Below are 12,730 nucleotides of genomic sequence, written 5' to 3'. Positions count from 1 at the left end.
ATGTTGCTTTTAGGAAAAACGTAGGATGTAAGTAGTCGACATTTTTAATCAACACTTTATAAAGGAATTTTCTGTTGAAATTTTTTGGATATCAGCGATGGGCATATTAACTCGAGAGATTTTTAAAGCAGAAGGAATTTTCATATCGAAAAGAATTCTCTTAGCCTGAGAATCGTTGTTTCTAGAAAAAAGTAATAAGAAACAAGTATTCAATCCTCAATAGAAATTTTGCAGAGAAAGTTTAATTTTTTAGAATTTTTAACTCGATTCTTTGTACGCAACGTAATATTTGAATAAATTCTTAAATTGGCTAAACAATAAATATATTTTTAGTAAAAATAGTTCACAATTTTATGTTTGTGTTTTCTTTACAGAACCACTCGAAAAAACATATTTCTATTAATAATCACTTAAAAAAAAAAACTTTTCTTTACAAAGCAAAATATATTTAATTCTAAAAAGTAGAAATTGTAAAGATATCAACGTATGGTGAAGATTTCATCGTTGTTTCCTTCTTCTCTTTCGACAAATAACAGATCATGCGGCTTTTTATTATTAGGTTGCCCGAAAAGTTTCTTTCGTTTTATAAGGAAATAACGGGCACAATGCTTTTTGTTTTATATCAGTTTATTGAATTATTCACGAACATAATAATAGAAATATAACAAAATAAAACAGAAATTGTCGTTCATCTATTATCACCTTATGAAACGAATGAAACTTTTCGGACAACCTAATATTTATTTTATCCTTCTATGATATCTCGATAGAAACAAAGCGTTCAATTCCGTGAGTTTCACAGTTCCGTGAAACAGTAAGCACGTGAATTTCAAGTTTCGTTGTATTAATGTCACGAGTCAGGCATTTCGAGATTGAAACAGCGTATTGTTACGGATCATTGAAATCCTTTCCTGTAGGGTTTTATTTACGTCGAAAGTAATAACAAAATCTAGTTAAAAGAATCTCGCTCGTAGGTGTCGTGGATACAGCTAAAAGCAGAGAGATTTGATTAAAAACATCAGTTTGCGTGAAGATGAAAGGTTTGATTTTATACTTACTTGTTGACATTCTTCTTTTACATTCGTTTTAATAAATACAAATTATCATTGAGATTTATTTTTCAAGCTGGTTTCAGGTCATTAAAGGTTCGTGGAATTCTATGATAATGAGAGGATATTTAATTTTCACATTGAGTGTGTAATGAATAATCATTTCACGTTGCTAGAATATTAAAATGCAACATATTAATTAATTAGCATATTGGAGTTATTTTATGCGTTATACTTCTGAATACCGAGCATTAATTACCCGATATTTGCCATGTTGCACTGAAATCGAACGAAACTCAATTCCATGTTTTATTGTCTCTCGTTCATCAAAATGTAAATTTCTACGAAGAATTTACGGTCTAATTATTACTTGTTATCGCTTTATTCTCATCTTTGATTCTGCTGCAGCATGATTAATTTCTACGTTGCAGATGTTTGTATAAATTCATATCTTTATGGATACAACTAAAAAGATGAAATCTACCCGGAGATTTGTTTCATCCAATAAAAATTATAACGAGTACTGCACTTTTGATATTTTCTATACCTCTGTTCATTAAAAAATTCACAATCCACTGATTATTATTTCCAAACACCTGAACTTCCCCAATCTCAAAATAATTCTCTAAAATTCCCCCAATTTAAAATTCAAATTCTGCCCGCAACCTCACACTGCCATTTACAATGCTGATTTATTTCGAGTTCAAAGATCTTAGCACGGTTATAACAAATTAGCTTCAGAGCTGGAAAACGTTAAGTATTCCGCCCATTTCAAATTCAAATTCTCCCCGCAACATCACGCTGCTATTGGGTTGGCAACTAAGTGATTGCGGACTTTGTCATTACCACCTAATGACAAAATCCGCAACCACTTAGTTACCAACCCAATATTTACAATGCTCGTTTATTTCAACTTCAAAGACTTTAGCACGGCTATAACAAATCAGATTCAGACTTGCGAAATATCAAGTACGTAATAGAAACACCAAGGTATTTCCACGATGGAAGAAAACAACGTACCTACCAGGTACGAACGATTTTTTAAAAACACTCGTGCAACTTAAAATTCACCATCTTCGTACTACTTAGGACTATCTGACAAAAGCGTGTACAAAATTGTATCCGTACTAATAGACGCCGGATAAAACCTAATACACGATGTGCATATCTCACGTGAAAATCTTGCAAAAGTCGCGTACGTGCACCCATCAAGAATAACCCTGGTCGATAACTATCCCTCAGGATTATGTTTCGAGGTAAAATCACTACGTAAGTTCCAACACAGTGTATCAGCAGCGTCTTCCATTCAGCTACCGGCATCTTCTATTATGTATGTAGCTCCTAATATCGCGGAACGCTTTTCGTATTCCGCAAACGTTCCAAGTTCGCCGTAAATTTCGACGAGCTTCGGTTAAGTAGCCAGGGGAAGCTTCCCTAAAGTACACGAAATGCCTAGGTCCGCTCTGTGCGTGAACATACACGCGTCTCAAACGCTTGCTGATGGCTCGAGGATCGCTGATAATACGAGGGATGCCTGTAGACTCGACGCTGGTGATTTAGAGATTTATTTAACGACTTATGCCACGAACGAGTATCGCGAATAGCTGGCTGATACTGATCGTGGAAAAAATTTCAAATGGAAACACATTTGTGAAATTTTGTTTCCTTTTCCAACCTTCCGTACGACCATTCCCACTCGTCCTCCTGGTCCTGTTCCATAGAATACGGCAGCCAGAGTGCTCGTAGCTCTGATCCCCGAGCAATGGACGCGGAGTACGTCTATTGAGAAGCTGAGAATTTCGATACACCGACCAGTGGTAGAAAATGAAACTGTCGAGGGTGGATCGAGCGATATGATTGCGATGTTTAAATGGAGTGAAAAACGAGCGTTACATTTGTTTTAATGGTTTTACGTCGATCGGTATAATAAGAGTAGGAGGATTCTGTGACTTGGTGTAAGAGGTACCAATGTCGTAGCTTTGCAAAAGCGAGTTAAACCTGATATAGAGTTAGCGACAATTTCAAATTCTATGTAGAAACGACGATAAGCCAAATGTCAATGTTTTTCGTACAATAAACTTTGCCTGCAAAATACCAAAGTCAACATGGAATACGTAAAATAGCGTAAGCTTTGATTCTCCAGTTTTGTGTTAGAAAAGAGATTTGAAATATAATATTTGTAAATATATTGGTATTGGTATTAAGCAGTTGTTAAAATTTATGCAACAGAATTTTCTCCTAGAAAAAATAGAAGCAAGCCACGGTAGCTGATATTAATACAGATATGTATAATATATTATACTCTTCAATATGGAACAACCTTTTCGAGGTTGGACCAAACTTCCTTTGAGGATTTAAAAGGATTAGTTTACCATATGTTGTGTAAAAACTCGCCCAGGAAATTGCAATTGGTCGGTACAAGCATAGTTCATTCTTTACAGCTTTTTTTATCTCAGCCTGTAATGAAAATTTAAACAACATATTTCGAAGATTTATAATAGTTATACACATGTTGAAAATTTCATCGACTAACCGTCGTAACCTCGACAGCAAAACCCCTGGAAACAGACGTTTGTGAAACCTATAACTCGTTTTCTTCCTATCTCTTTAAACGTTTCCGTAGAATAATCAGCCGATGGTCTGATCGAAAATCTTGCTACACGCATCTAAAAATTGCATTATTCCTTCAACTTCAACGTAGGATTGTGTATGGATAAAATAAAAGTTATTGTCGAAGTTCTATATTTTATGCGGGATTGACATTTTTTAAAGTTGGTGTTGCGGAAATCGAGGTTTGGTTAGTTTCACTAAAGGGATTTGCAGGGTAGGACGATTCGTATTATCGGGGACGATTAAAAATAAATATTGGCTCAATTAACGCGACCCAATCCGGGTTAGTTTGAGCCTGCTTCGATAGCGCCAGCTTCGATGAATTTTTCTGTTAATTGGCGATTTTTTAATGAGATCTTGAATATTATATTCCATCGCTATTTTCTTTTCTTTTCTTTAACTCGTGCTACTTATATTTTTATTACACTATTTTATTATGTTACCATGCTTTTATTGTATTGAGCAGGAATTGGGTCAATGTATAAAGGCTGAAAAAATTGGAGATATCGAGCGAAGATAGCCACGAATTTTATGCGATACGGAGATGTATGCCGGTTTGCGGCAGCATTTTTTACAGTCGGATATAAAATCACATAATTTTCCAGCGCTTTTACCGTCTGCTGAAAATTCAACATATTTATCATTCTGCAAAGGACGTTCCAAAACAAGGGAGAAAAAAGGATGAAATGCTCGTCGTTTGCCAAACCTTCCAAATCTTTATTCTGATTTTTTTTAATAAAAAGAAATACCCAAATTCTGGGGACATTAAATAAATACGAAGAGTAGAATGTAAGGAATTTCATTGAAATACTACCCCGTATATTTTATGTCTGAATTATTGTTGAATTTAAAGAAAAGTCCCTGGAATTTTCTTTCCATCAGGAAGAATGGAATAAAATGTTAGAAATGTTGTTAGAATATTAGTTTACAAATCTTTCGTTCCAATAATTCCAACACATAAACAAATTTATTGTCAAATTTTTCGCTCTTCTGTGTTTCTCGAATCATTTTTTTTTTTTTATCACTATCGAATATCTCATATTTAAGGAAACATAAAATAATTATTACGTTAATATAAAGTTAATAATATAAAGTAATTTTTCGTTTTGTTTCGAAATATCAAAAATCTTTTTGTTTTTTAAAACGAGATACAGATTCGGATATAAAAATTCAAAGAAAGTAACGGGATTCATTTTGGAAACTTGTAAGTTCGTTTAACGACACAAATTTCTCTCAATAATAATAATATTCCTCTTACAAAAATTACGAATTATCGAGACATAAAAATTCGAAGAACGTAGCAGTATCGATCGCCGAAAGTAACAAATTTATTTAATATTTTATTTTCTTCAACGACTTACGGCAAAACGTGTATCATCGTTAAGCGATAGCGGTTCAAAATGTATATTTCTAACCGCTTTCATTGAGAACCGATAGCGGAAGCGAAGTCACGTCCGGAAATAATAAACGATGAGCATCGTTCGAACACCAGCGGAACACTTTTAACGAGCCACGTTAGATGTTCCGCTTATCAGGATTTACTTAACGACTCGAAAAAGCCTTTCCAATTTTACGCGACACGCGCTTCGGATCCTCGTTCGTTCAAATGTACACAGAATACTGAAAATATCACCGTAAACGTTGCTCTTCCCTTCTCCCTTATTTCCTAAAGGGAAATATAGTCTGTAAATGTTACTTTGTGCCTCTGGTTTTTCTGCTTTTGCGGCTTTCAAACAATCAATGAAAATGAAAAATGGGCTTGTTTTATAGGAAAGCCTCGTTTCGTGTATCGAAGAAAATAAATAGAAAATTTACGATAGAAGCGTTTGATCACAGTTGCTTCCTTTTGACGAAACTAAAATTACAGCGATCTTACAGTCGAGTGATGATTTCATGGTTGTTGTAGTCGTGCATATGCTTAGCGCGATATTATGACTAATGTGCAAGGATAAGTAAAATTATAGGAAATGTGCCTGGGGTTTGAGAATTTTTCGCATAATTTTTCTATCGCGTCTAATTTCTATTTGAACGCTTATCACAGAAAAGTGTTATGTCCATGTCGTATATGTTGCCCAGAAGATTTGGAAATTTCATTTTCGCTGTAAAAACACACTGTCGTGATTATATCGATCGAGTTTGAAATCAATCTGAACACGTGTACGGGAATTACAAGATATTTAGTATAAAATTAGTATACAACATGAGTAGCCAGCCCTAATCCTGTATACTATTAGCCTCGACGAATATTGAGGTTTGTTGATGTAATTTATAATTGACCGTTTAATTATTTTTCTAATTTCTATCAAATATATACAACAAATATATATCCTGTAGTTTGTCATAAAGATTTTCATATTTCTTTCAAGCTTTACGAATAAAATCACGATAGTTGAGTCTCGTTACATCGCCAATGGAATTTTTAGGCTTCTGGCATAAAACGCAGAATATTCATAAGAGTTTCTTACAAGTTTCGTAGGTAAACGAAAATTACTAGAATTTGACGCAGTATCACGAAGTCCCTTTCGATGATGAAGCGTCTACAAGTCCCTTTTATTAATAGCAGCATCGATCCTCGTCAATCAACATTATGCACATCGCGGTGCGCACAATCTAACGCATCAGAAATTGTGTGTGCATGATGCGTGACGTAAACCTGGACAGATTCACCTTATCCCGTCGATATACACGACGAACGAACTAAATTCCCGGAATTCCTTTGGAACAAAGCGCCTGGATTATGGTTCCGTGCCTTTTGGTCGAACCGAGAGTCCATTGGATTCCTGTGGCCCAGTTGCCTGGATACTCATCGATGAGAAATGAATAAAAGGCCGGTGTAACGTAATACCTACGACCTCCATCGAATTTAGATGAATTTTCATCTAAAATTCTTCAAGCTTTTCCGGACACGGTGCTTTCAATTTTCTATGCTTTTTAAATAAAATACGGCAGAGCCGTGTGTATTGGGGCAAAGTTTTAACGAACGCTCGACGTGTGGTCTTTGAGTTAGTTCTGTTTCGTTTGCCAGATAAATTGTACTCGGATCAAACGATAAATCAGGCAAATTATATTCAAACGCGATTCAGATAAATGAAATTTTACTGTGGCGGATTTTTGAAAGTCTTGTTTCATTTATTTACGCATATATATAACATCGTTTGTTTCTTTCACAGGCCTATTTTTATCGATACTTTTAGTAGCGTTTCATCGTAGTAGCTCAATCATTGCACTGGTAGCAGTTTGAAAACATGTTTTGTATATAAAAAAATAAAAAAGGAACTGAGATCAATTTCTTCCTTTCTTCCTTCATAAATGAGGTTATAGAAGCTTCTGGTTATAGAAGCTTAATTGACTAAGAACCTCGGGATTCTAGGGATTTCATTGATAGAATGTCTATCGGGTTTTTTTTTATAAATTTAAACTATTTACGAACTTGTATACGTTCACGTAATATCGTCATCCTAACTTTTCCTGCAAATATTGTCAAAAGTTCCTCTGGGAATATTACCACATTTAGGAATTTTCAGTTAAGAAGCCATGCAACCATATCTGCTTCAAGAAATCTAAATCCTTTTTATATCTTTTTAAAGCTGTATACACCTAGAATACCGTGGTAAAAGGGTACTTTGAAATTTTGAAAAATGGCGAGGTTCCAACGCTGAATACGAACGTATTCTTTTACTTTAGAGGAAGGTTAACTTAAAACTTCAAACACGTTTTTCCCGAAACTATGTTTTTCGACCTTGCACCCGGTAGATCTTCGAAACTCTCCATTGGATTAACTTGAAATTTTTAAACGTTATTCTCTGAATTTTTTCAAACGTTTAAAGTTGCTTTTCGTCAGCGTGAAATCAAATGCTTTCCTTGACAAGCCGCCATTTCTTTACTTTTCCAAGCTATGAAAATGTTTTATGCCACATCGAGGATAATCTGTTTTCACCACCGTCATTTTCTAATTTTATGTGATACAGAGTTCAAATGTTGTTGGAAATTTGCTATAAAAATGTTGATCCTTTAGCAAATATTTGTAGGCGAGAAGAAATGTTAGATTTACCCTACTTTTTTAAGCCTTTGCACCCTTAAATGGGTAGATTCGCGATTGCACGCAAGAAAGTTTGCAAGATGATCTTTTAAGCACTGCTTTAACGTTATTGTCGCTACACAAAGTCTAGGCGAAGTATTAAAATTCTATGGAACTCGTGTGTTCTTCGGGAACGCGTTTCTCGCGAAACATGCAAAGTTTTGACGCTCCTGTGAATATCAATTTGGACTAGGCGTTTTAGTGGCTTGCTGCTGTCTTAATGTTTAAATAAAACTAATATTCTTCCTTTGAGGAAGTTTTCTGAAGTGTGTCGAGGACATGGTTTATTCGTGTACTTTAACTGTAGCTGATGGGAAACTTGTTTTCATCGAAACCATCTAACTCATCTATTTTATATACGTAACACGAATAAAAAGTAAATTGCATTTTCAAATTTGAAATTTTACTTTCTAATTTCATTTCTTAACTTTTACGAACGCAAACGTGTCCTTCTTAAGGCTCGGACATTCTATAAATGTATTTCAAAATTTGCTATCTTCTTGCAAAGAGAAACTAAAGTTGATCTTCCGGATAGACTCGTGTACGTATTTATTTACTAAATATTAAGATACTTGCTGATAAAATACTAAACGCGATGATGAAAAGCAAATTGTAAAAAAAACCGATTCAAACGCAGAAGCCTGAAATAGGTGACCTCGACATTGAACGATCATGCTTACGGTCTCCATTCTACGTCAGAATACTTTTTCCACTTGCTATACGTATTTCTTCTTTCCAATGAAGAACAACCACTAATTTTAATATAAGATAATAATATATATATATATCATTCTATGTAATAAATATAATATAACATCGTTTCTTTCTTTCACAGGTCCACAATGAACAGTTCCACCAAGTGTCCGTAAACTCTGCTCTGGTTCTTGCACGACAACCGAATCAAAGATCCATCGTGGCTCTATCGACAGAATCAAAGCGAAGATTTTGCATTTCGAAGGAGGTACGATGACCTTGCAAGAAGCGGAAGGCTCGCGATCGATGGTGACCGAGGGAACTCGCGACTCATCGACTGGTCCGTGTGTCAGCAGCTTGTCGAAATCTTTGATAATTCGATTGTCTAATCTCGCAACGACACGTTGACCATGACGTGGGAAAGGCGTGCGATCGTCGGCACGTTGGTTGGTCGCTTAACGAGGACGAAGAAAGCTCGTGGAGGGAAAAAAGGGATTGTCTAGAGGTCCCTGGTAATTGGATACCTGCGATTTACAGGCAACAGAAATAGAAAGAAAAAGGGAGAGAGAGAGGGAGATAAAGTGACATTTCCAGAGAATAATCGCTCGTGTCTCCATCGAGCGATTTGGGAAGGTTCGATTGACGGCTAGTCGGCTGGAACAACGTGGGACCATCCGGAACAGTGAGCACACTGAGCACCGAAATGAAGCTCGGGGATAATATAACGATGGAAGGTGAGTTGGATCGTGTTCTTTTGACCAGGTGATGGTCGCGTGGCAACGGTCGCAAAAAGCAGAGAATGGTTTGACAGAACGTGGAAATGATATTTTGAATATCAAACGGAAATAATATGAAGGAGAATGTAATGTAAAAATTCTACTTTCTTCTTTGTTTTGTCATAAATTAGTCGAGTAGTTGGTTTTTGGGATAAAGTAAGCAATGATAAAAATAGAATGATAATTATTTGTTGGAAAATGTCATTAGAATATGTATAATTGTTTTTTTGGAAAGATTTATTGTCAAAACTAATTTGTTTGAATTTACAATGTAAATTCGTAGTCAGGTTGCCTTCTGATGGCGAGTGGAAACACAAGCGTAGAGAATAACTAACACGTAGTCGTGGAATGCAAAGACATTAATTAATAGAATGTTAAAAAAAAAAAGAATATATAGGTGTAGAGATATACGTGAAACTACCAGCGTAATGTAATTTTCCATTTTGGAATTTCGCGTTTCTGAAGAGTTTCAAAAAACTCATAGAACTTCTGCTTTTTTTTTAATTCTACGGTATTTTGGCAACAGTTTGTATCTTCCTTGAATTGCATATTTTTGCACATATTTCTTATTTGGAAAAATGTTTTTCTCTAACGTATTATACTTCAAATTATTCTACTTTATTTGTAATAATTTTTGTCTTTAATTAAAAAAAAAAACCTTGGATGTCGAGTGCAAGAATTGCAACGATAGAATACACGAAGATAAAAGGGGCAATCGTTGCTCTTATTATTTATTTTATTTAAAGTGGCATCAGATTGTTAGCGACAAGCGCAATTATATTACATCTTTTTCTTTTTTAATCAATTTTAAATTGAGAAAAGGACGCGCAGTTGCTTGCTATTCAACTCGTTCTTAATTGTTTCGCTGTTATTGATTTCCGGAATATGGCCACGTTTCCTCGTCGACCGGCTACGATCGTCGCAGTTTGCCTCATCAGACTTCGTTGACATACTCTCGCTCGTTAGCCAAATATTCAGGCAAACTCCGATGAAGCAAACTCCTCTGTTTACGAAACGCTGGCAGAAACATACGAGACGTGACTACTGTTTCGAGATCAGATGATACGATTCCAACTTCAACGTTCCCTTGTTTTCTACCGTTTGTCTTGATTTCCTTCGCTCGAGAATTCTACACAATTTTTCCTGCAAACGGAATTATCCAACTACAGCTATTTCTGATTCTCTGTCTGCCTTCGTTTTTTGACGTTGAAGAAACGTCCAATTTTATTATTTTTCCATTCTTACTATAAAGAAAAACTAGAATGAAAGTATTCGAGAATATTCCAGAGAAGTGGCCTAATTCCGTCTTCTAATTCTTTTTTTACGTTTCCTATCTTCTCATTTATTTATCTTGGAGCAAGTTTTGCGATTTTAGTTGGCATAATCAAACAAGTTGTTTTGATATTTTTCTATTTACTCAAAAATTTATCGTGCAGATATTTTAGAAGAGAGCAAGAGATTTCGAAACCGGAGAACCGGGTTCGTTAAGATCATCTCGGTTTCTCTTTCTATCTTTGGATTAATTAATACCATTTAATCGACATGCCGAGGAGTAATACATGCCGCTGATTGGATTATCAGTAATCAATAACGACGTTTCATTACGTACGAGTTCATGCACATTCATGAACCAACGCAATGCGGATCCAACCGGTCGCAGTTGATTATTTTCTGATAATTTCGCGAAATGGAAACGGAAGTACGTGATTCCCTCTAACCAATTCCTAGAAATACACAATTTCCTACTAACATTTGAATAACCTAATGTCCATTATCCTATATCCTTTCAAATCGAGTTCGATTCGAAACAGAAACGATATTCGCATGCTTTTGCCTACTTATTATGTATCTGTTCTATCATTCCTCTGGTAAAATAATAACGACGTTCGCTATCGCATATCAGCGATTCTCATTTCGAATAAAAATTGTGATGAGGATTTAAAATGCAAATAAAATGGAAAGAAATTTACTTTCTTTCTTTGTTCGTTATTCGTCCGTCTTCCAATAATATCGATATTAATCATCGATCATTTACACTTCAAATTGAATTCGATTGAAAATATGAAACAAAAATTCTACATTTTTTATCATTTCCCTCAAACTTCCTTACTAAAATGAAAATAACTTTCTGATTGACTTTAACCAATAGGATCTAAACCTCTGTAAGACTAGTATTCTAATCATCAAAGGATTTCTCCAAAAATCAGTAAAGAAAGATTTTCTACAATTTCGTCTAATTTTTGGACATCCCGATGTATTTTCCGAATAAAATTCTCGTTAGACGAAAAATAGTCCCTTAATTAGTTTACGATCAATAATTTCTACATTTATGCAAAAACGAATTTCCGGACTATCGGAGAACTCGAGTAAAAAGAAAAATAAAGGGATGGACAATTTTAGTGAATTTTAGGTATCCTGATGAACTGAAAATTGCTGTGCCAAGAGTAATCTCTCGATCAATTTCACCCGATATATTCTAAACCTTCCTATATACAACTTAAACCTCAGCAAATTCGTAGATTTCAATTATAGCAGCTGTGGCCGTTGGTTTCAACCCCTAAACGCAGCGTGCCCTCGGGGTTCGACCAGCAGGAGGGTCGCAGAGGGTCGAAAGAGGGTTGCTTCGTGACTCTTAATCGAGTTTACGTTGATTAATGGAGCTGACTGTCGATCACAGCCAGGCCTTGATATAAGCGCCACGATAAACTCGCCCTAAGCACGTAAACACCGATATCGATGACGATTCGATGCTCGTGTTTCCATGGAATTATCCCACTATCGCGTCGATGCATTTTTCGAACGTAGAAACTTGAAATGTAGAAGAATTTAGGAATATAAGAATTTCAAAATGTACGAGTTTAGGGATTTAGAGAGATCTAGGCATATAGAAATATGGGAATAGAAGAATAGAGGAATGTAGAAACTCGGGGATATAGGAATTTGGTTATGCAAGAACGCAGAAATGTAGAAACGTGGAAATGTAGAAATTTGGGGATTTCAGGATACAGGGACAGAGAAACATAGAGATGTGTATAGAAATGTAGGGATGTAGGAATTTAGGAATCTAGGGATTTAGAGATGCACGCGTTTAGGAATCCATGGACTTAGAAGTGCAGGGTTTTGGGGATCTAGGGACTTGGAAATGCAGGAATTTAGGAATCTAGGGACATAGAAGTTTAGAAATTTAGACACTTAGAAATATAGGAATTTGGAAATGTACGAATTTCAAGAGAGGGACATGGCAAGTATAAAAATATTGGAATTTAGAAATTTGACGATTTAGGAATTTAAAAATATAGAAACTTACTAGTGTAGAAATTTAGGAATCTAGGGATTTAGAGATGCACGCGTTTAGGAATCCATGGACTTAGAAGTGCAGGGTTTTGGGGATCTAGGGACTTGGAAATGCAGGAATTTAGAAATCTAGGTACATAGAAGTTTAGAAATTTAGACACTTAGAAATATAGGAATTTGGAAATGTACGAATTTCAAGAGAGGGACATGGCAAATATAAAAATATTGGA

The 12,730-nt window shown here is 35.3% G+C and overlaps 1 protein-coding gene across 4 annotated transcripts in view; it reads left to right on the top strand.

The window, feature by feature from the left end:
* Window positions 1-12,730, top strand: part of LOC117161108 (uncharacterized) — a 101,123-nt gene that overhangs the window by 20,470 nt on the left and 67,923 nt on the right. For all 4 annotated transcript variants that reach the window (XR_013059926.1, XM_076623887.1, XM_033342373.2 and 1 more), the window contains one exon: window positions 8,573-9,164. Coding sequence is in view for 3 of the 4 variants with exons in the window: in XM_076623887.1 (XP_076480002.1) it covers window positions 9,134-9,164 (31 nt within the window). In the remaining variant the exon portion in view is untranslated. The remainder of the gene's footprint in view (window positions 1-8,572; window positions 9,165-12,730) is intronic.

Source organism: Bombus vancouverensis, chromosome 13, assembly GCF_051014615.1.
Source record: "Bombus vancouverensis nearcticus chromosome 13, iyBomVanc1_principal, whole genome shotgun sequence".
NCBI lineage: Eukaryota > Metazoa > Arthropoda > Insecta > Hymenoptera > Apidae > Bombus > Bombus vancouverensis.
This window is presented reverse-complemented; position numbering and strand designations above follow the sequence as displayed.